Consider the following 26,062-nt stretch of genomic DNA (forward strand, 5'->3'; position numbering starts at 1 on the left):
ACTTATCACCAATTTCTTCATCATCATTCCCATCATAATCATCATCACCATTTCATTAACAACACTTTTCTTATCCTCATATCACTATCAATATCATATTCATTTTAATATTATCATCATATTCTTTTTCTTCTATCATCATCAAATCCACACAATCGTCATCAGCATCATCGTCGTCATCATCATTAAATCCGCACAATCACCATCATCATGATCGTCGTCGTCATCATCACATCCACACAATCATCATCATCGTCGTCGTCATCATCACATCCACACAATCATCATCATCGTCGTCGTCATCATCACATCCACACAATCATCATCGTCGTCGTCATCATCATCACCACTACGCTTTCTAATCATCACCATCATCATAATCAACAACACACATTCGACACCATTATCATTAACATCATTATAATTAACATCAGCATCACAACCATCGCCGTCACCATCAGAATCAGAATCACAATCATCATCACTATCATCATCATTATCACCTGAACAAAGACAGTGAATAAAATAACGGATAGAGTAGCAGTGACAAAGAGTTCCTTGTGCCTCGTGTGCTCGTTTTGCAGGAGGACCACCAAGCAGAAGGCAACTGCGCCCCTCAGCCCTCCGTAAGCCTGTTTAGATTGGATGGATGGTTGGTTGGTTGATTGGCTGATTAATTGATTGATTGGTTGTTTGTTTGGATGATTGCATAGTTGTTTGTTTTGATGATTGGATGATTGAGTGGATGGTCGTTTGAATGCTTGGCTGACGAGTTGATCTTCAATTAAACTGTTCACTAAATAAGGCATGATTCTGTCAACGAATGGTTGATTGATTGTATTGTTTATTCTTAGATTGTACCATCCCCCTTAACATATACCCTCACCCAACAACTCATTACGCTATTCATTCTTAAGGATATATAAATAAAATAACGGAAAATCCAACCAAGATTCGGGTGTATGCGAAACTGAGTAGAAATGTATTCAGGATTAATTAAATGTATTTGAGATCAACAGACGTCGGCAACGAGTACGGTCGGAATTTAAAAATGTACCCCCGGTTTTTAATGAATTGGGATCAAGCATGATGAAGTTAAATGAAGAAACAAACCATGATGAACTGTTCCCTGTTTCCAATGCATCTTGATCGGTTGGTTTTGTTGACGAGGAAAGTCAGCCCATAAGTAACTGCTCAACGGTTAAGAATCAATCAATAAATTAATCGGCCAATCAATTAATCAAAAATTTGCATGAACGAGCCAAACCCAAATTATGCATAAATTACTCATAAATTAAAAATAATTAAATGTAAACAACCAACACAAATCATTCAACAAAAAACATCCTGCCCGGTATTGAACGCGTCATGTGGAAGATTAGCAACTAGCCGATAACTCAATAAACCGACCGACTAGCCACCCAGTCCACCAGCCAACCAGCCAACCAACCAACCAACCAACCAACCAACCAACCAACCAACCAACCAACCAGCCAGCCAGTCAACCAATCATCTAACTAAACAACCAAAACAACCAACCAACCAACCAACCGATAAATCTAACGGCAAGACAAAGCACTACAGACCAGAGGACAAATCCAAGATGCCACTGATGATTATCTCTGATCAGAGAGATGCCAAGGAACATGAAGATGATGCAGTCGCACGCATTGCTGATGAGGCGGTGATGAAGTGAAGATGATTGGTGAGGATGATGATGAGAAGATGATGATGAGAAGATGATGATGAGAGGATGATGATGTGAAATGATGATAAATGTAATGACAGCTGTGATGAAAATGATGAAGTAGCTTATGAAAGAAGTGACGACGATGTTGAACTTGCAGTGAACTCGTTCCAGTGCAAATAAATATCTATCCATCATTATTTAACAATAACATTTATAATATAATAATAATAATAATAATAATAATAATAATGAAAATTTAAAAATAAAATAATAATGACAAACATCGTTTAAAATATCGATAAAAAAGCACCTAAGCATTTTGCTGAAGTACTTGATGGTGACTGAGGAGTTGTTGGAGATGTTGTGGAAGGCGAATTGCATCTGCATCAATCCACATCCTATCATGCTGATGTGATCATGTAATCGTAGTGTGGTGATCATGTGATCGTGGTGGAGATGAAGATGATGATGTGGTAATCATGTGATGATGATAATATGATGATCCTCTGATGAGAATGAATGATGACGATGATTGTGATGATGAGATGGTAATGTGTTGTTGATGTGGTGAGAGTCATATAATTATCATGTGATGGTGAAAATGTTGGTGATAACTTGGTGACGAAAGTGTAGTGATGACAAGTGTAAAGACTGTGATGATTGGAGTGCGATTTAAAAAATTTGAATAATGTAAAATCAAACGACAAAGTGGCAACTAAAATCAATAAATTAAAAGAGGTAACTAACCGAGAAAAATTTTGATAGTAATGAGATTGATGACAACAATGATGACGAACAAAAATGATGATGATCAGAATTGGAAGCGATGGTGACAATGAAGATGATGGTGACAACGATCATAATGGTGGTAATAATAACGTACAACACGATACAAAATACCTGATGATGCCCGAGAAATGAAACAACTCAGCCATGAGGTAGGACGCGTAGGCCATTGACAGGATTGCAAGTGGTTCAACAACTGTTCAAATTAATGATTGATTGGCTGGTTTGTTGCATGGACGAATTGTTGTTTTGATTGAGAGGGAGTTTGTGGCTAGAGTGGTGATGAATAGGTTAATTATTGCTCCTCCGAGGTTTTTCATAATAGGCGCTAAACAAATCATCAGATACAAATAATAATTTTAAATTGATTGAAATAAATGTTCGTGAATAAACTAAATTACAAGTGGTCTGCTGAAAAAGTTGGTTAAATAGATAATTGTCAGGTTGTTTGGTCTGGCGTTCAAAAACATTTGATCGACTGCTCAAATTAAAAACTAAATGTGTGCAGAGTAGTTGAGATATTTGCAAACGATCGATACAGACAAAAAATGCTTTGAATCCTTTTGATCTAAAAGTGAATTTAACATAGCGGTAAAAATTATGGTATTAATTTTGTGCAGAATGAATGATGTTGAAAAAACATTTTAGTACTTTATTTATCGTATGTCTCATCAGCAATTTGTTTAAATGAAAATATGAGATAAAATATCTATTCGCTTGTATGATTTTGAAAAACAAATGCATTTTTTATTACTTCTAAAACCAAATAATTAAAAAATGAATGTGCTAAAATTAAATCAACATTTTCATCTCAAAATTACGTTGCGTTGTTTTATTTAAAGATTTCGTAAAATTTATTGGAGAGCTGTTGTTTTGCTATTCATAACAATGAAGCTACAATGAATGCATAAATAAAACAAATTAGAACCAGGCAGAACTTTGCTTTGTGTCAGCTCAGAGCGATATACAGTTATTAGAATTCTTAATTAAAGTTTTTATACAGTTGGAAAATATGTACTACATTACAAAACACAGAATGAACAAAAACACGAACATTGGGATAATTTTAGTTTTTCTGCTAAAATTGGAACTTAACAGCACTTTTGGGGATTGTAGTTACAATAGCTCAAGAGTTATTTGTTGGGATTTAGACGATGATGAATCTCTGAAGATTTTCATGATGAACGAATCAACTCCGTTCGATAAACTGAAAATAAACAGCTCAGATTTCAACATCATCTGGCCGACGATCTGCAACATGACCTTCTTGAAAGAATTAGATGTGAGTGCTAATAATATTACTGACGTTCCAAAGAACTGCTTCAAACATTTCAGTAACCTGCGAATTTTAGATATGAGTTACAATATGATAGAACATCTGAAACGAGTTATGTTTGAAGGGCTGGAGAACATTTATTACTTGAAACTTTCAAACAACCTTATTCATACAATCGATAACGACGTATTTTTGAATGAAAAAATATTCAACTCTTTAAAATATATACAGTTATCAAACAACCGGTTAACAAGTCTCGAACCATGGCCGATGATGTTGAAGAGTAGTAATGGAACCACGATAGATGTTCGGAGGAATCAGATAACACAATTTACGAACAGTTTAAATTTTTCATTTGATTGCAACAACAAATATAAAAACTACGTGAACATCAGAAAAAACGATATAAAGCATCTGAACGATATATTCAAATTTTGGGCCAATGATATCAACCAAATTTTGTGCAAATATGATTCTATTCCAAACTTGGAAGGAAATATCTTAACGCTAAGATGCGACTGCACAGATTACAGTTTCGTAAGAGCTGTACGTGAAACCGTTCCATCGAATGATTTCTTGTCAAATAAAATTTGCTCAAATTTTTATCAAAGAATGATTTCTTTCCCAATGGATGCGATGATATGTAAAATCACACACATGTGTCCAAAAAACTGCACCTGTTACGAGAAACCGCACACAAATTCACTCGTTGTCAATTGCTCAAATGTCGGATATCAAAATCTGCCAGATGAACTTCCTCCACTCATTCCGCATACGGCATTTTATCAGTCCGAATTGAAATATGACTTAATATTTAGTAAAAATATGATCTCTCATCTCACTGTAAACAAAGCAGTACTTAACAAGACTCAATTTTTAGATTTTAGCGATAACAGAATTGAAGAAATTTCGTACGAGTTGTGGCTTCAGTTAATAAACATTAAGAAAGGTGTGAAGCTGAGCAACAACAGCCTTTCAACATTACCAAAAGAACTCAAAAACACAAAAATATCATCGGAGTTTATAAGTCTGCAAAACAATCCGTGGTCGTGCACGTGCCAACATTCCTGGCTGCATGAGTGGGTGGCATCGCAAGCAGCTGTTTTCCAGCAAGATGGAATGCTGTGTTCTGATCCGCTCTGGCACAAATCAAAAGATCTGTTTAGTGTGGATTTCTGCTACGAACCACCAAACAACTCGTTGTTAATCTTGGTAGTTGTGCCAATTGCTCTTGTTATAATTATCGTTGTCGTCATCATCTGCATGTGGCATCGCCATCGAATCAACACCAGTTACAGGAATGCAGTGAGATTGTATGATTGACGTTAATGTATAACAGTTAACATTGCTTTCAGAAATTTAAATAACAAAATATTATTTAACAAAAATCATGAAACGTAAAACACTAAAAAATGTATTCAATTTTTTAATATTTTAATAAAATAAATATTATCTGCGTTAGCATAAATTTGTGAAAAAAATTAAAGTAAAATTAAATAGGTGTTTTTTTGAACTTAATAAATTTCTACGCCAGTGGCGACCTCTTCGTTGCGGTAAACTTCAAAACAATCTACAAATAACAAAATAACTTAAGCTATCATCAACAACAACATCTCAAACCTCTGGATGATGAAAAATTGAAAAAACAGGGGTCAAGTCATTCTTCAGATGTTCGCTTCCACATTTGAGTCAGCAATTTTTTGTGTGGGAGGTTGGATTTTTTTAAAGAAAAAGTTGACGATTTTTTTGCTTATTGCATATTATTTTTTATTTTTAATAATTATTTATAGTATTTTTTAATCAAATTGAATAAATGTATCTGTTTTGGGGGTCTGTGACAGATTAAAAAAATTTCATGTCGCGATTTTGTTGAATTTAATCTTGACCCCGAGGAGAGAAATATCCATTTTGGGCGTCTGCATGCAATAATTTGAGTCATTGTCACATCGCTTGTTAGAATTTCAATTATGTTATGTAGTGTCGTAAAATTATGCACGCGCAATAGCTAAAAAGCTGTAACATTCAATAAAAAAATGCAATAACCACGTCGCTGATCAAGTTTCAAAACATAAAAACATTCAGAGCTGCACATGCGTAATGAAAAATATACCATTATTTACGAAAAATATTCCTCCTAAAAATAAGAACGAGTCAAAAAAAATACTTATTAGAAGACATGAAAATCGCGAATGGAATGTGCTTAAAAACACGTTTGTTATAATTGTAGACAGATCATAGCGGTGGAAAAATAGATGGTAGAAGCAAGGAAGAGTAAAGTATCCGAGCAAAAAATGTCAGAAATGAATGAAGCAGCTCATGGAAGATGAAGTAAATGCCCGTCTGCAATGAAATTATCGATTAAATAAGTGGAAAGCATAGTCGGCGTTTTTGCGCGGTGCGTGTTACTAGGTTTCAAGTATTTTTAGAAGTTTCCAATATTCTTTTTTATTCGGTGATAAAATAAATATAATTAAACCTAAAATAATTTACAACATTCTCTTTTATTCGTTAATTCGTTAAATATAATCAAACCTAATGTTATCGTTATTTTTTATGAATGTATGTCATTTTTTATGATAACAAAAAGTAATAAAAATAAAAATTTCAACTTAAATAAATGAATGTTGAAGGTGAAAAAAGTGAAGGATGTGATTTATCGAAGAGAAGAAGAAAAAGAAGAAGAAGCATAATTATTCTAGGTTAAAATAACGATAAAAACACATTGCATGTATGATCATTGAACGAATAAAACGCTGGGAGACTCAGTGAGGATACTCACATATGTCCATGGATTATCATGTGCAACAACAACAAAACTTACAAAAAATAATGGTAAAGTAAAAAAACGAACTTGTATAAAAGGACCACAACCACAAAACAAACAATAATTTGATTTTTAATGTACCTATATTTCATAGATCAACATCCTAAACAAAATATCATATTTTCAAAATAGTGGAATGAACTGTTCAAATGGTAAAACATAAAATTTAAATTCACAAACACATAAAAAAAAGTAATAAATTATAAATTTAACGCTAAATTATTTAGGACATAAAAAAAATATAAAAATTAATGAAAATATAAACATAAATGTAGTAAGCGATGAACGAACCTCTGATGTGCATCATAAGTCTTGTAATGAGGGCACTGAGCAGGCCAAATATCAAGCCGATGGTCAAACCGCCAAGACTGACGACGAAGAAAGCTGCTATTGCCATACCGATCTAAAAAATGAGGTTGTGTGTGTGTGTGGTTGTGTGTGTGTGCGTGTTTGTGGTTGTGTATGTGTGGTTGTGTGTGTGCGTGCGCGCTTTTCTGTGGCTGTGCGTGATCATTAAGTGGCAGTTTAGTAATTGATGACGAAGTAATACAAATGACAACTAAAAACCTGATTGATTAACTGGTGAGGAGGAGAAAGTGTTAAAAATAAAATGGTCAATGAAACTGAATGATAAGCCATAAGATTGATTATTCAAGATAGCTTTAAATGATTGCTTGATTGATTGATTGACTGACTGATTGATTTGATTGATTGATTGATTGATTGATTGATTGATTGATTGATTGATTGATTGATTAACTGATTGATAACCAACTTCGGAAACGGGAATATCCCCGCCCATCAAGCTCAATGTGGTAATTGTGTTGTAGAGGACTACAGTGACAGCATCTGGTTTCAGTTAGTGTTTAAATGAAATAACGATTCACGTCATATGAACGAATAACGAATTGAAGTGTTACAAAATTTATCCGGTGAACATAATTCATTTCGATGGTGCAATCAATTGAAAATAATTCAATCCATTTTGTTATTGAAGAAATCTGATACATAACGAATGAATGAATATTCATTAAATCGTTCATTCACCCATTTATTTATACATTCTTTCATTCATTCATTTATTCATTCATTCTTTCATTCATTCATTCATTCATTCATTCATTCATTCATTCATTCATTCATTCATTCATTCATGCGTTCATTCAATCATTCATCCAACTATTCGTCTACTAATACATTCATTCTTTTTGCAGGTTTTTTCTCACACTGATATTTACGAATGAGGTGCGAATTAAAGAGAGGCAAACAAATACCATGAATTATATTTTCTAACGAGTTTCGGCAGTAGTTGTGTGTGTGTTTATTTGTTTAGTGACACACACACACACCATGTGCGTGTCTTCAACTTAAATTATCAGCTCTTACATCCTACTTGAAATATGAACTGATTGATTAATTGCACGAAACATGATGGCTGCCTGGACAAACAGCTGACGTCATCCTGCTCATATATCGGAAGCATACCTACTTCCATCCTTAACGCATATATTTATTACCTACCTTTGAACGAACGCCTCTAATGATGAGGTTGATGATGATGAGAAGATGGTGATCACGATGATGACGACAATGATAGTGTTATACAAAATTTTCAATTATTCATCGGGTTGTGCTGTGCCATCAAAAATTCAACGTGATCCAACAGAAGTGCGAACAATGCAAAAAAATTCTCCCAAAAGGCAAAAACGAACAAAGACAAAAAGCAAAATAAATCAGATTAAAAACCAACAGAGTAAAAAAAACAAAAAAAACGAATAAACAAACAAACATATAAAGAAACAAACGAACATGAAAACAAATTAACAGATAGGCAGGTTTAAAGAAAAGATCAAACGAGATGAAACCCAACGTTTAAATGAATAACAGCTTTAATAAAATTATCTAACACTAGAAATTCGGTAGATTTCATAAATTACTGCATTCAAAGATAGATACAAAGATAGCTGCATTTTTGAATCGGAAGCTAAACAAAAACCATTAAATTTACTTATAGATATTTACACATCATACAATTTGGTTAACATATATAAATTTGATACATTATTACACACATACATACATACGCACTGATACAAAAACACCACACACACACACACACTACACACAGTCTACACAACAAACACACACCACACTCATAAATACTTGCATACAGTCACACACACGCGCGCGCACACACACGCACGCACACACATATATATATATACATACATACAAAACATACATACAAAACGTACTTATATATATATATATAATAATCATAAATACAATTATTTATAAAGATCACGGGTTTTTGGCATTATTCAACTAACTTGTAGCTGAGTTTCTCAATTTTTCTATATTCTGTTTATTTCTGCATTCTATATTTTCCTGACTTTTTTTATATATTAAATGTTTTTATTTTACCTTAATAAACTTCATAAAAGTCTCGTTAGAAAAATTTAGAAACTCAACTACAAGTTGAATAATGCCGAAAACGCAGTGATCTTTATAAATAATTGTATATATATAATACATACATACATACATATATATATATATAATTCATTTTTTATTCAAATAGTTTTCAACGGGGGGGGGGGGCACGAACGAACAGTGAATGAATGAATGAATGAATTATGCATTTACATACATGAGCATAAGGAGAGTTAATTGTGAACTTCAGCATACACTATGAGTTCGTTGTGTACTGATGTCTGCGATAGATTTTATTCCTATTAACGTGTCTCTACTCTCCAGTCACTGAACTATTTTCATTTGCGAATATTCCAAATATATTATAATATGAATATAATAATAACAACAACAACAATATCAATCATAATAAAAAAAACAACTATATTTTTATTATTATTACCAATTAGTTATATTATAAACAATTATAATGGATGACATCAACACATGCGATAGAAGTGGATTGTGTATTTGAGCAAGAAATTGAATTCCGCGAATACCATTCAGAAACTCTTTGTAAAAAGCGCTATACAAAAGTTGAAATAATTATAATGAAAAAACATTAATAATAATAATAATTAATAACAATAATTATTATGATATTATTTCTTAATTAATGTTTGATATCCCAAATCGGTGATGATACATACTCAATGCGACAACAGACCAAATAATGAATGCAAAGATCAAACAGCGTTGAATGAGAATAAATAAATTAATGAGGTCACGATGATGAAGACGATGATGATGGTGAAGGTGGTGGTGATGATGAAGTGATAGTGAATGAAAAATGTCTGTATGTGATCATCCGTGCATTGGTGATGAAGATGGTGATGATGGTGACGATGGCGATATGTCATGATTATGATGAAGATATCATCGATGTAGAGAATAAACATTGTTTAACCAAACAAAATTACACTTAGGTAAGCAAATAAACAAACATAAACACAAACATGAAATAAAAATAACAATTTCATGAAACAGAAATACATATTCACATGAAATACATAAAAAACAACCGTACACAAACACACTTAAAAGCATACAAAAACACACACACCTTAACATACAAACAAACCCACGCACGCCAAAACACAACCACACAAGAACACACACGCCTATGAACAAACATACAAACACAAACATTCACCAACACACATCCATACAAAAACATATGCACACACATAAAAACACAACACGTACCATTGAGTAAAGATTCGCCAAAGACAAGAAAGTATAGAACACTGTTGACTCCAACCTCTTGAAATATCGCCAACACCTGGTCAGGTGTGGTACAGGTGAGATGATCAAGATGACGACGACGATGATGATTAGTATTATTTTATTCACTATCATTATCAATTAATCAATCAAATATTATTATTATATGGCTATTATTATTATTATATTATTATTATTATTGTATAAATATTATTATGAAAAGAAGAATAAAAAAAATAGTTAAAAAATAATATGAATTAAAACGTTATTAATATTACTAATTAATATATTAATATTGTAAAAACTTTCATCAGTAAACAATCGTTGTACACATTAATGCTAGTTTAGACGAAAAAATTTGTATAAATCATTTTTTTTGACTCCACCATTTTTACCACATTATCGATCTCCTTCTTCTCCTCATCGTCAACACAACAGTTAAAGGCAGCTCGCATTGTATCCGGAGTGGTGAGTAACTCGCCAAGAGAAGCAATGTTATTAGAAACCCAATTGGAGCATGAAGACATCAAATTAGGTCGGCTCAGAGCAAAAAAGCAGAAGACAACAAAAATGGCAGAAAACGTGGTACAAACAATGGTAAAAAAAAGATAGGCGTTCAATATGCTACACACCAGTTAAAAACAGATTGAGGAATATCAACTATTCTGACATGCAAAGGAGTGGAGTACCCTTGAGGAAAGAAACAATCAAAATAATAAAAGCAAAGAATCAAAAGAAAGATCCAGTTGAAGATCAGAATAAAGCCGCACAGAATGCTTTTAAAAAGCAGTGAAATTTGATGTGAAAATTTACACAGATGGTTCGGCGGAAGTAAACACATAACACGGCGTGGCTGCAACGATCACCTACAGAAGAGACGTCATAGTACACAAAGAGAGGGTGCACGTAGGAATATGATGCAGCAGCATTGACGCTGAACTGTTAAAAATTTCTGTTAAATGAAATGAAAAAAAAGTAAAAAATGTACAACGTGAAAAACGTGGTAATATTAAAGGTGAAGAGTGTTGGACATTATAGGTACGATATTAGGCATGTTGGAAAATGATTTTGATCAGTATTAGTCAACTTCCGTGATTTTAAATAGAAAAAAAAAATTCCCCCCACAACCAGAAGAAAACTAAAAAATTAATGAAGATATCAATAAAAAATTAATTTGCCTTTTTATGTTAGAAGACAGGAAAATGATATGGGTGAATTGAGCGAATTTATTGATCTATTAATTTTTAAACTTGAAGTAGTTACGATCAGTGGTATGGTTAGCGCCACCAGTAAAGATTGCATGGATAGAAGATGTGGTGGGGATCTTCAAAAATGCACATGACACAAGTTTTCGCACGAATATGGCATATGGAATATCTTTTGTTGATATCATCAACACAGCAAAATCCCAAAAAAATTGTTGACAAGGTGACTATCGATTGACCTTTTTGATATTCAGGAAAATTGTTCTGTGAGTCAACCAATCGATGATGTTGTGACACGAGTGAATAAAATAAATAATTATATAGTTGAGCCGGGAACATAGCAAAATAACGTTATATACAACAAACCATTGATCTGCACAACGATGAACGTTAATTAATTACTGGTCCCACTAAATTTACTGCAAACAACTGAGTGTTGACAACATACTTAAACATTGTTTACTGAACTAAACATGTGCTTGCAAAGGCATTAGTCTAAAAAATATTTGATCACTTTCCAGTTTTCACAAAAAGTAATTAACATCCTAGCCCAACAATCTAAATATTCACTTGTGCACAATCGATTGAACCTATGTATAATTTTTCTGCCAAATATCAAACAAGAAATATTGGAAAAAAAACAGTGGTTGGATAAATTATTATTTTAAATTGCAAACAAGTGTTTCAAGCAATAAAAATACGCTATTACAAAATTCGTGGCTAGAGATGATGAATTTTCTGAAGTGATTGAAAACATGCTTGAAAACGTGTTGGATCGTCAGATCTTTAATTAGCATTTAAATCGTCGTAACTATATGATCACACACAATTAAGACAATTGTAGTAACAACCCATCCAACAACGCCATCCTTTAAATTGAAAATTGGGAATATTTATAACAGCCAAAATGATTTCAATTAAAAAATTAAAATTCTTAATAAAATTTAGAATTTCAAACAATCTGGTTGTTCCTTATACTCTTAAAAATAAAAAAAATTTTGTTATAAAACAAATTTTAAACATAATTAATGGATAAAGTCATTATTTTTTCATTCATCTATTCTTAATGTATATTTCCTTCTAAATTTGTATCTTATCTTTGTTTAAAAGTGAAAAAATGAATAATTTATTTCATGAACAGCATTTTAAATTCTATATTCATCGCAACATTTTGGCAGGAAACTTGATCCTATTTAAGTTTAAATGTCATTTCATGTATCATAAACATTCTAAGCTTGTTATGGATGAATATATGAACAAAACAAAGCAAATAAACAAAAACACACCACTCGTTACAATGAAGTTAAAATTTTGGGTTATGGTTAGGTTATATGCATCAAACACTTAAAACGGATCTCCAATTTAACAACTGATTCATTGTTAAATTAATAACGTTTTAATTCATATTAGACAAAAGCTAATTTTTTCCTTTTTTGGTTACGCATAATGATTTTATGTACCTTAACAAAATCAACTTTAATCTTCCAAAAGTTTCTTGACATACATATACACACACACTACTTACTGCACACAAACATTCGTGAAATCAATCATATTAGTTCAGATTTCATTCAATCTTACCCAGCCAACTGTTTGTCAAAGGAGACCACTTATTATCAGTTCAGGTTTTGAGTCAACAAGTCAGCATTAATAAGCTAACTTGTGTCTGTACATATGTATGTATTAATTACTAACGTAAGCTTCAGTATGTGTGTAAAGTGTAAACAGTGCCTCTTAATTAATGTATATTACATTATGCAAAGAAATCTGTACAAAATGCGTACACATAAATAAATGTAATATCTGTAGGCGTTGTCGTTTGTGAGTTTAGGTGATTCGTGAAAATGTAATAGAGTAGGAATGTAAGTATGTATGTTTTTAAGTTGTTTGTTGTTGGAGGCTTTCAAAGAGTTTTATGTAACCGACGTGTTTCAATGATGCAGAACATGTACGTATACAATTTTAAGATATTTTATCGAATTATGATGTTATATTAAACAAATAAATCTCATCTCTTAGTATAATGTGAAATTTAAGTTTATGCCCATAATGCCATTTTAATAACTAGAAGCCTAAGTATTACATTGATAATATATTATAGAATATAATATATTATAGGGTAAAATAAGATGAGCATTTGAGTAATGTACATTTCTACCAAGTGGTTTCTATTCAGATCAGTTGATATATGCGATGCAGTGCAGACTATGAAGTGATTTAATAAAGTCACGAAAGTAAATTTTTATAGACGATGACGTTAATAAATAACAATAACAACAATGATGATAACTAAAATGATGATGATAACTACAACGATGATGATAACTACAACGATGATGATAACTACAACGATGATGATAACTACAACGATGATGATAACTATAATGATGATGATAACAATATTGATAATGCAGTATGTAAGAGTGTAGACGAGGAGATAACTGTACACAATAAATAGATAAAATGTTGGCGATGGTGATGATGTCGCTAAACGATATTGTTGTTGATGACGTCAGTGAAGATCGTATTGTTGTTGATGACGTGCTGTATCTTGAGTAATATGGCCATGCCTGTTTTTATTTATTTTCTGAACAGAAAAATTAATTATTAAATACATTTGTGCGTGTGTGTGTGAGTGTGTGTTTGAGTGTATATGACCATACCAGCACATTGTCAGAATTATCAACAACCAAAGTTCAATTGTTAACGCGCCATTGTGTTGGGGCAAAATAAAAATTCAGTGCCCGATAACTGTTGAAAGTTCGTAACGGAAGATTGATTTGAAATGTTCAAAAATAAATTTTTAATTATTTTAGAATAATTTTTAAAGTTCGTTTTTACATTTTTCGCATTAATGAGCAAAACCAACCGGTACATACACCTGCTGCTGAAAAATAATCAGCCACATAGCCGCATGATTTACTGATACGCCGATCTTTCTTTTTACATATTCCTCAACGCACATATATATAACCATACAAGTGTTTTGCTTCTTGAAATTTGTTTGCTGCCTCTTACATTTTTAAACCATTATATTTTATTGTTTTTCTGCATTTACTTCCAACCAAAACAAACAACTTCACGTCACATAATGCAATCTAGATAAGAGAATAAAAATTTTTTTTGAAAGAACGTCGTAAACATTAGCACGATGTTGTGTAAACGACTGGTACTACTACATTCCCAGTTCTGATGCAGGTGACTTACTGATTTACCTACTAGCAACGCAATTTGTAAGCACCATCGTTACAACCACTATTATGATCTCAATCATCATATTATCATCATCATCCTCATCGCCATTTTTATTGTTATTTACTATGCAACTCTGACAAACGCGGAGCTGTTCAAATCGTTTATACCTGGTTGCAACAAAACTCTCACGGCACAAATACTGCAACTTCAACACCACACGACATGTATAAAGACACCGCATCGAGGTGTATGATGATTTTGGAGTTTCACAAAGATAGTATTCGAACCAGATCATCGCGAAACAACGACGCATGAGGCGAGACATGGTATTTTTAGTCTACTCGTCAACCATTTTTACACATTACATTTCTTCGCGTTACACCTATGACATCAGTATCACAATCGACACATAATCAACACACCGACACGACCAATTCATTACCACCACAGCAACAACATAACGATCAACTCATAGAAACTCACGGCAACAGGATCTACAGCAACGATGAGTGATGAAAAGACGAGACATTCGATCAGTGATATACTGAAAGTTCCCATTGCTCCGATGTATGCCAGACAGAACAAAACAGGACCTGTGTGTGTGTGTGTGTGTGTTTGTATGTGAAAATGTTTGTCTGTGTGTGTGTGAGTGTCTGTGTGTGATTGGCTCAACAATGCAGAATCTGTGTATGTACAGTGTGTGTATGCGTGTGTATATTAAAGCGTTTGTTGATTGTTCATTGTGATGTTAATTAACGTGGTATAGCAATAATGTGGTATAATGTGATGTGATGTTGTTATTACATGGTTGTGATGTTAACATTGTTTGCTAGCAGCTAAACCATACCATACCTGACTTGTGTGTTTGTTTGTATGGGTGAGTGTTTGTGTAGGTCTGTGCGCATATTTGTAATATACGCGTTTGTGTGCGTGTACAAACGTATATTAAAAACCTTCCAAAAAACATTCACATATATAAGTACAGACTGAAACGTAGATATATACATAGACTCATGTGGAATATGCACACAATATAAACACACACATCCAATAAACCCAATGTCAAACATACCAACACAGTCAGAGCCCCACATACAAAAAATCATAAATCTGCAATCACAAATAAAAAGACACACATACAAAAGCAAACACACATACAAACCAATAATGAAGCAATTGATCAGGGTTCCCTGGTAAAAATTAAAAAAATAATATTAAGAATGTAAATTAAGTGCAATAATATCTTACATCGTATAGACAAACGTAGTGCGATTACATATGCATGAACTATCGATTGAAACAAGCCTACCCACAACCCATGCACCCACGCTGACACACACACAACACACACTTACACACACACACACACCACACACACACATACTACACAAATGCAAACGCATACAAACTCACTGATTTCCAACAATTTATGTATGACATTAATACTCAATTTATATACCCGCATATAATTTTTAAATAAATTTAATGCCTTACGATTCCTTTTTTCTTGAAGTTTAAATTTTTATTAGAGATTGAAAAAAAAATGATGAAAAGGTTGGAAAAAAGAGAGTGAGGCAAAGAAAATGATAAGGAAAGTTGCCGTTTCGTACCTGAAATGTTGGAATAAATGAAGTCAGGCATTCGGTAATTTACTAACTTTTCGTTGAAAACAATTCAACAATTTTTCATTAACCTCATTAGAAAACTTTTATAAAAACCAAGTGGCACCTTGTAAACTGTCAATTTTTCATTTTTGCTAAAAGAATTATTTTTACTAGTTCAAACTTTGGATTCACTATGAGCGATCACGAAGAGTCTGATAAAAACTTTTTCTAGGACAAATCAGCGTCTAGTTCAAAATCCATGTCTTCCACACCAGTGAAAAGAAAGAGATTCAGTGTTTCTGAATCTAGATCAAAAACCCCAAGCAAACGAAAGCATTCTAAAAAAAACATTCTTCATCAAGATCGAAGAGTCGTAGTTATCAGAATAGTTATCAGGTCTCGATCTTATGATATGAGAAAGAAGTATTCAATTTCAAGATACAACAGAAGGTCACCCAATAGATCACCTCCGTTAAAACGAAGACGCATTGGAGATAGGGAGAATCCTAAAAGAAACAAATGCTTAGGTGTCTTTGGGATGAGTTTGTATACAGTTGAACGAACGATTCGTGAAATATTCAAAAAATATGGCCCGATTGACGTTCAAATAATATATGACCATTATAATGGAAGATCACGCGAATTTGCTTTTGTCTATTTTAAATATATTGATAATGCTGTGAATGCCAAAGGGTATGCAACTGGTATGGAAATTGATGGCCGTTAGGTCAGAGTTGATTGAGAGAGCACATACGCCAACACCAAGAATATACATGAGGTTTAATAGGGGCTAAAGAGGTAACGAACGAGGCAAGCACAATTCTCCCTCACTAGCCAGAAGAGGTCACTCATCAAATTTATTGATTTGAGGGGACCAATTTAATTAAAAACTTAAATACATCGCTTTTTTTATTTTTCTTTCTTCCATTTTTCTTTTTCTTATTTCATTTTTTTTTATTTTTTAAAACTGAGCTGATTAGATTTGATTTTATTAGATATTTTCCATTTTAATAATTAAACTTAATAATTATTTTATTGTTAATAAGCAAATTTTCGAATAAATTAGTCAACAAATGGTTTTTTGCTTAATGTAAATTAAAGTAGCCTCGAATTCTGTACAACTCCTTAGGAACAAAAACAAAATGATTGTACGTTCAAATTAAATTGGTTTTTTGGTTAAACTATGGAGATTATGTTCGCTTCATCTCAAAATGATGGCAAACATCAAAAACTATCAGATGCAAATATAAAAGTTCAACAACCTCAACACCTTCAGCAACATATTCAACATTGTTGGCAAAAGCAGAAGAACCCACAAACATGCAGGAAAGCTTCGCAACAGAAAACACTTAGATGACGTTGAGATAACATAAAAAAGCCATTCAGTTCATGTAACACAAGAAACATCACACACACACAAACACACCATACACACACATATAAACACACATGTATAAACTCAAACACATACGTTAGAGCACACGTGTAAGAACAAATACAAACGCATCTATATACAAACAGCAAAGTAACGATCGAATTTAAAATCAAACAAGAAAAAATGTTTCCTATTTTGATCGGGATTTATTGAAACCGGTTTTAAACATTATTGTTACTATCAATGAAAAAGTACGCAGTAAGTTTTATGTAAATTCAAATGTAAAATGTAAAACTGTTTAGTTTATGACGTTTATGAGCAAGTAAAAATGATGAATTTAAATAGAAACATAATTAGAATGGAAATATAATTTAATTTATTTTCGGGTCAAATTTTTGAAACTTCAAATACGTAAATGAAGCCATCTCGTTCACTGACAAGAATTGAAATCAATCAAGAAGGATTAAACCACACCATCACATCATTCAAAGTTTCAACAACCTGAGCTTCATTCCAGATTATTCGAAACTTACGTGTTCCTTCAGCACCCACAAAATTCTTCTTCCTACCAACTCAGGTAAAAAGAATTTTTTTTTTCCTATAACGAAGAGAAAATTATTTCCGAGATTCCCTTGTATTTTTAAACTGTTTGACAAATGCTCTTCGTTGCATATCGGTAAACATAACTCGTATTTTGCAACAAGCATGCGCGCGTGTGTGCTATAAAAGGTGATACGCGAACATATTGAATAATAGGCAGACATCGGTTATACTCGCAACGTTAATTTTACTTTTATATAACTTTCTTTTATGTAGAAACATCAATTTATTTTTCTTTTATTTAAATTGATTTATATATTGATTAAACTTAATTAAAATTAAATATTACCCCTCTATACAAAAAACCCATTACTCACACATACACACACACACAAACATGCACGCACACGCACACACACAACACACACAGGCACACCACAAGACAAACAGACACCGACTAACAAAGATGGCATAGAACAAGATAGTTCCAAGGTTTTCAAAAAAGACAGGATCGTGGAGACCATAAGCTGCTTCCAAGATGCATCTGTCGGGATGATGAGAACGATGAGGCCGATGATGACGTTGATGATGTGGTGTGTTGATGTTGATGCAATGATATTGTTTTAGTTGATATGTTTCAAATCTTAATGATAGTGCTTTGTTATCATAACACTATCATAATAGCGTTATTAATAAAGTTTGAGGCATTCAGTATAAGCTATGAAGTGTTAATGCCTTTATTGTGATGTAATTTACTGTAGTTGCAATGGTGTGTTGTTTTGTTGGGGTCGTTGTGTTGTTGTTTCGTTGTGGTCGTAGTGTTGTAGAGGACAACTGAGGGTGTTGTTGTTGGGAAATGATGGTATTTTCTGTGATATGTGTGGCGTTCTTATGAGGTACATAGAGGTGTAATGTCTTTAATGTTAATGTTGACGATATTTTCGCTACTTGGTTTTATTGTTTTCAGTAAGTCGATATATATGTAGTTGTGCTTTTACATTTTTGTACGATGTTATATATTAGTGTTATTTTGGCGAAGATCTTGTTTTTGTTATTGCAATGGTATTGTTAACTTAATTGTGTTGTAATGGTTATAATGTTACTTTTACGTCACTTTTGCCCTGGCTGCAATTAGAGATCCGGTTTTTCACCAAGATCATGAATGTGCAATTTCATTTTATTCTTTTTAATCGCTACAACAGCAGCCTCATCATAGTGATGTTATAACAATTTATTCCAGCTTAGAAAACGTAATTAAAACAATGTTCATATTTCTGGCGAGGCGTTCAAATTTCATGTTCCTAATTATCATTTGTGCTCCTAATTGCTTTCTATGTATAACTGCTCGTTTCTTGCAAATGCTCCACAATAACAGGTTGGTTGGTGGATGGATTTTTATGGATGGAGGGAGGTGCAACTCAACTGAGGGAGGATTGTTATAATTGTGGACAGATGATTGTAACGAGAAATGTAATAACTAATATGACGATGACGATAAATAAGATTATTACGATACTAACGATGAGATAGTACTAATCAGAATGAAGATGATAATGATAACGATAATGCCAATAAGATGATAAAAGGGTGATAACGAAGAAGAGTAAGAGAAGGCGGAAAATAATGAAGAGGAAGATAGCGAAGAATAAAACAATTATTACTAAAGAAAATGCAGGCCCTCTCAAGTTGCAAAACAAATTTCAAGTTAATATAACGTAAGTTAAGGATACCATGTATATGCCATGTCTTGAATGAGAATGTTGTTTTGCATGTCAATTCGAAGGAGTGGAAAAATGATTATATCATCAGACTATATCACATGATTATATCACCAGTGAAATAATAATATTACAGATAATGGTTATTAAGTAGCCAGGAACACAAACAAATTATACAGACCAAAACGAGCAAACAAACAAACACAAACATACAAACAAAACATAACATACAGATAAAATAAAAACAAACAGGCAAACATAAAAACATACATATACAAACATACAAACAAACAAACATACACATACAATACAAACATACAAATAAAAACTAACGAACAAGCAAACACACATCAAACAAACACAAACATACAAACACGTCAACACAAACAAACATACATACCGATACAAACAAACATGCAAACATACATATACAAACAAAGATATACAAACATATAAATATACATAAAAAACTAACGGCGGAAGGAGAAATAGAAAGAAGGTATCTGGATGAATGTAGTAAAAACTCGAATGGTCTACATTGGCAACGCTATAAAAATGAAACAAATGGTTTTATTGAAGCAACAAAATGCAGTAGTTGAGCATATTTTTTGTGATATTATTATCATCATCACCAGTATAAGTAACGCCACATCGCCATCATGATCAACATTATAATTAACATCATTACCAACACCATACCATCATCAACGTAATCATTATCAAATCCAACATCGTCAATATCATCACTTATATCATTATCAACATCATCATCATCATCATCATCACCATCAACAATATAATCATTATAAACCTTATCACGTCAAAATCACCAAATCCCATTACCGTATAGTCATCATACAGACATTAATTATATAGTCGTCTTAGTCAACATTATCATCCTTAATATTATCATTACATTACCAGCATCACATTATCATGATGACTTACTGTAGAATAGCTCCAACGATAACTCCAAGAACAATGAGAAGACTGTAATGTAATGAGAATGTAATGTAATGTAATGTGATGGAATTAAAATGTAATGTGAAATAATTGTAATGTAACGTGTACTAATTATAATGTAATGTTTAGTAACTGTAAGGTAATGTGGAGTAATTGTAATGTAACGTGAAGTAATTGTAATGTAACGTGAAGCAATTTTAGTGTAATGTGCAGCAATTGTAATGTAATATGAAGTAATTGTAATGCAATGTGAACTAATGTAACGTGAAGTAATTGTAATGTAACGTGAAGCAATTTTAGTGTAATGTGCAGCAATTGTAATGTAATATGAAGTAATTGTAATGCAATGTGAACTAATTGTAATGTAACGTAGAGTAAATGTAATGTGTAATGTAAGGTGAAGTAATCGTAATGTAACGTGGTGATTGTAGTTTAATGTAAAGTAATTGTAATGTAATGTTAAAAAAAACAATAATGTAATGTGGAGTAATTGTAATGTAATGTGAAGTAATCGTAATGTAATGTGAATGTAAAATAATTGTAATATAATGTGAAGAAATTGTAATGTGATGTGATATAATTGTAATGTAATATAAAAAAAGAACCATATAGTACTGTATTGATAAGTGTATATAATTTGAAGTCATGTAATGCAATAGGATGTAAAGTAATGTAATGTAAATTAATGTAAGTTAATGCAATATAAAGTTAAGTAATAAAATCCAATGAAATGTAACATTGTTTTGAAATAAAATATGATATTACGTGACATAAATTATATTTTTGTAATGCAATGTCATGTCTAAAATTTAATATTGCAGTTCAATATTTTGCAATACAAATTTTATATTACAGCGCAATGTAATAAAATGTAATGCAGCGTAATGTATCAAAAGGTGCGTAATGTAATGTAACGCAATTTAATGTAAACAGCACCATTACAGTCACCATCAATGTTATCAGCACATCATAATTCCCTCGTTATTAGTATTGCCATTAATGTTTCAACGTTCAATGTCATCATCAGCGACGTAAGATTTATTGTATGAAAGGTATGTCAAATAAAAATTGAGTAAGAATGAGAGTAAATGTGTTAATTTAAATTACGGGAGTGATTGAGTAAGTCATTTTCATTTTAAATTAAATGGTCATAATTTATTTTTTGGCCATGAAGTTAAAGATCTCGGAGTATTATTTGATGAAAATGTAACTTTTACAAATCATATCTATTCAGCTAATAATAAATAATTTAATATTTTGGGAATAATTTCTAGAAATTTCCATAATATAACTAAATTTGTTTTTTTTTACAGTTACATACAACACTAGTTCGTTCTCACACAGAGTATGCTGTCAGTGTTTGGTGGCCTTGAAGAATGAAGGTCTTGAATGACATTGAAAAAGTACAGAAAAGGGCTACGAAATTCTGATCCCAGTCTCCCAAACTTGTCAAGACACGGGGACTCAAAAACCAAAAGCAACATGTTAAGGACGCAGTCATTCAACAAAAACATTCGGAAATATAAATTTTTCTTGTCGTTTTGTGCATCTATGGAATACATTGCCTAATAATGTAGTGAATGCAAGGGACGTTAATGATTTAAAAAAAAGTTTGGATGCTTTCCCGCCTGATGTTTAATTTCAGTACTCCTGTCATTGGAATATGCTTTGTGAAAGGCTAATATATCATTTAATTCATCTAAACTATATATATATATATATATATATATATATATATATATATATATATATGTACCTCACTTGGTTACAATAATTGAGTTGTGCTATCTTAAGATCTTAAGCCTTATTCGGCAGGCTACTGACGAGTCTCGTGAGAAACGAAACGTACGTCTGGCCTAACGCGGGTAATGGTTTACCAATAATATATATATACATATATATATATATATATATATATATAATATGCTCTCATTTTTACAATTGTCACTGGTAATCATTACAAGAAAACCTTATTTTCTTTTCGATTTCCAGATCATTTCTTTTCATTGATATCATTTCTCTGATTTCTTTGTTTTGATTTGATGAAATAAAAAATGTCAAAATGCCAAATATATATATATATATATATATATATACATATATATATATATATATTACATATATAAGTATATATATATATATTAAGTTATATGTTCATTATAATGGATTTATTATAATTTTAGTTTATATGGTTATAATTTTTATTTTGTTAATGTTATTTTATTTTTTTTATTCATTTCTTTATTTTTATTTTACTTTTAAATATTTTTTGTTTTTCTTTCTTTCTGTTTAATTCAATAAATAAATAAAACCTAATGTAACGTGTATAAAATTTAGTGTAATTGAATGTAATAAAGTGAAATTCTTAAAATTGGCGAAGTAATGTGATGTAATTTAATGTAATCTTCTCAACTTATCTCCATCAAGTGCCTTAATGTCAGCATTTAAGCGAACTGTTTTCCGATAATTACGAAAGCAATTTATAATTTGCATGTTAGTTGTGGCTTTTATCTAATGCTATCATTTTTAAAAAACATTACGATAGTTTATTACGTTAGAGTGCTTTGGTATATACCTTTATTTATTATTACTACTAAAAATATAATAATAATAATATTATTATTATAAATTTTATTACCAATATTGTAGTTGTTTTTATTAGCATCTATAGCATAACCATCATCTATTTTGCACGTAAAGATTATCTTCAACCTAATCGCCAACAATTAAGTTAATGACGACGACTGCAGGTTACATCCTGCAACTGCAACCATCACAACATTTCTCTACGCTAATATTAGTTCATCTTCGTGCCTTTTATAAAAAAATACCTTATATTTATGTTTGAAAATGTATTTTACTCTATGTATTGTATTGTATAAATTGTATGTATTGTATTGTACGCATTGTAATGTTTGTATTGTATGTATTGCATATAATGTATTGTATTGTATGCATTGTATTTTGCGTATCGTATTCTATGTATTGTGTTCATTGTTGTATGTGCTGACATCGCATGTTATGCATACTTTTTACAAATAGTTCCTGTTTTTCTGCGTTTTAACATGCATGCTCGTTATTTTATTCTTCCAATTCACCGATCACTGTCATTAAAGCTGCTTGCCGTTTCGTTATTTATTACCTCACACTATGATCACAATTCATTGTAATCATAAACTTAATGAGTGCAAGTATGAATGATCGAACTCATGACAGACAAACAAAACTCCAAAAGCAAGCGCATAAACTCAGGCGTGAAAAGCGCAATACTGTACATAAAATAATATATGTACTAATAATATATAATATATATGTAATAATATATCACATTATTGACGGTGCACGTGCTTTCAACAAAAAATACACCAATTAGGTATTTATGCCGGTTACTAAATATAGCCTACCTTGAAAATATTTATTATTGTCGGCATTCATACAATCATCATTAAAACATTTAATATTGTTATGTTGTTCATGGCTTGTCCTGGTTATGACATTAAACTGACCCTCACTGCCTTGTGAGTGATGTTGGATCATCAAAGGCTAGGCCCACCGCTTATAACTGTGGTTGCGTAAGGAAGGGCGTCCTGTGTAAAAATTAGCCAAATAATAATACTTATGATGACGGAAAAAACAATGGCCCTCAGTATCCGGCAGAAGAGGGTGCGAAGAATCTCCGGAGACCCAGTCCATGGGGTTGTGGTGCAAGGCCCTGTGGATGGTCTGGCTACTGGCACCCCACTCTATAGTGTGGCGGTGCAAGGCACTATAGATGGAAGGACTACTTGTAGACCAAGGGGTTGGAGGTTTGGTACCTGGAATGTAGGCACGTTGACAGGAAGAAGTTTGGAAGTGGTGGAGGAGCTGCAGAGGAGAATGGTTGACGTGGCTGCATTACAGGAGATCAGATGGAAGGGTGAGGGTACAAGGTTTGTGGGGGCTAAAGGTGGAAGATATAAGTTGTGGTGGAAGGGGGATGATGGTACGGGAGGAGTTGGTGTGATGGTAAGAGAAGAGTTGGTGGAGAAGGTGTTGGAAGTGAGGCGGAGAAGCAATGAGGTAATTGTGGTGGTGATGGTGTTTGGAAAAGTAATAGTGAGGGTGATATCAGGATATGCTCCGCAACAAAGTAGGAAGGAAGAAGAGAAGGATAGGTTTTATGATGATGTTTCTGACGAGATCGGGCAAGCGGGGTTGAATGAGTTTGTGGTGTTGTTGGGTGATTTGAATGGTCATGTGGGGGCGGATGCAGACGGATATGAAGGTGTACATGGGGGATGGGGATATGGTATACGGAATGAGGAAGGGCGTAGAGTGTTGGAGTTAGCGGATGCACATAGCATGGTGGTGGGGAATACTTGGTTCACAAGGGAACCAGCGCGATTGATAACTTATAGGTCAGGGGAACATAGATCGATGATAGACTATATATTGGTAAGGGCCAAACATAGGAAGTATGTGAAGAATGTGAAGGCGATACCTGGTATGTTGCAGCATAGTATGGTTGTGATGGATGTGACATCAAAAGAAATGGGGAGGAGGAAGAAGGATAAGTTTGTGGAAAAGAGAAAGACATGGAAGTTGCAGGATGCAGAGGTGAGGAAGGCATTTGAAGTGAAGGTGGCTGAAAATTGGGAGAGTGGTAAGGATGGAGATGTTTGGGAGAGATACAGGGACTGTGTGTTGGCTACGGCAGATAAAGTATGTGGATGGACGAAAGGAAAGTGTAGGCATGGTGAGACGTGGTGGTGGGATGAAGATATAAGAAGGGTTTTGAAAGTCAAGAAGGAGAGGTTTAGGGTATGGAGAAGGGACATGACGGAGGAAGCGGAGTCTGAGTATAGGAAGGCTAAGAAGGTTGCAAAACAGGCAGTGGCAACTGCAATGACGAAAGCATCAGATAGGTTAATGAAGGAAATGGAATTTGATGTGAGTTCGAGGAAAATGTTCAAAGTAGCAAAGCAGTCAATGAGGGATAGGAAAGATGTTATAGGGAATGGATGTGTTTGGGATGGATCTGGCAAGGTGTGCATAGATGAGGAGGAAAAAGCTCAGGTGTGGAAAGCTCATATGGAAAGGTTGATGAATGAAGAGAATGAGTGGGATGGAGATGGGAATCCGCGGTCACACACGGACCTATAGAGAAGGTGACGATGGAGGAAGTAGAGAAAGCAGTTAGAGAAATGAAAC

The 26,062-nt window shown here is 32.8% G+C and overlaps 2 protein-coding genes across 2 annotated transcripts in view; one reads left to right on the forward strand and one right to left on the reverse strand.

Moving 5' to 3' along the window:
* Window positions 1-20,425, reverse strand: part of HELRODRAFT_70084 (hypothetical protein) — a gene marked incomplete at both ends in the record, with an annotated part of 23,453 nt that extends 3,028 nt beyond the window's left edge. The window contains 12 exons of the mRNA XM_009031846.1: window positions 504-632; window positions 1,114-1,190; window positions 1,540-1,673; window positions 2,001-2,096; window positions 2,591-2,672; window positions 6,868-6,979; window positions 7,352-7,425; window positions 10,255-10,330; window positions 15,156-15,265; window positions 15,835-15,862; window positions 18,654-18,735; window positions 20,385-20,425. Of these exons, the coding sequence (XP_009030094.1) occupies window positions 504-632; window positions 1,114-1,190; window positions 1,540-1,673; window positions 2,001-2,096; window positions 2,591-2,672; window positions 6,868-6,979; window positions 7,352-7,425; window positions 10,255-10,330; window positions 15,156-15,265; window positions 15,835-15,862; window positions 18,654-18,735; window positions 20,385-20,425 (1,041 nt within the window). The remainder of the gene's footprint in view (window positions 1-503; window positions 633-1,113; window positions 1,191-1,539; window positions 1,674-2,000; window positions 2,097-2,590; window positions 2,673-6,867; window positions 6,980-7,351; window positions 7,426-10,254; window positions 10,331-15,155; window positions 15,266-15,834; window positions 15,863-18,653; window positions 18,736-20,384) is intronic.
* A 4,083-nt stretch (window positions 20,426-24,508) lies between these two features.
* Window positions 24,509-26,062, forward strand: part of HELRODRAFT_165532 (hypothetical protein) — a gene marked incomplete at both ends in the record, with an annotated part of 3,636 nt that continues 2,082 nt past the window's right edge. The window contains one exon of the mRNA XM_009032091.1: window positions 24,509-25,425. Coding sequence (XP_009030339.1) covers window positions 24,509-25,425 — 917 coding nt within the window. The remainder of the gene's footprint in view (window positions 25,426-26,062) is intronic.

This window comes from Helobdella robusta (assembly GCF_000326865.2).
Source record: "Helobdella robusta unplaced genomic scaffold HELROscaffold_8, whole genome shotgun sequence".
NCBI lineage: Eukaryota > Metazoa > Annelida > Clitellata > Rhynchobdellida > Glossiphoniidae > Helobdella > Helobdella robusta.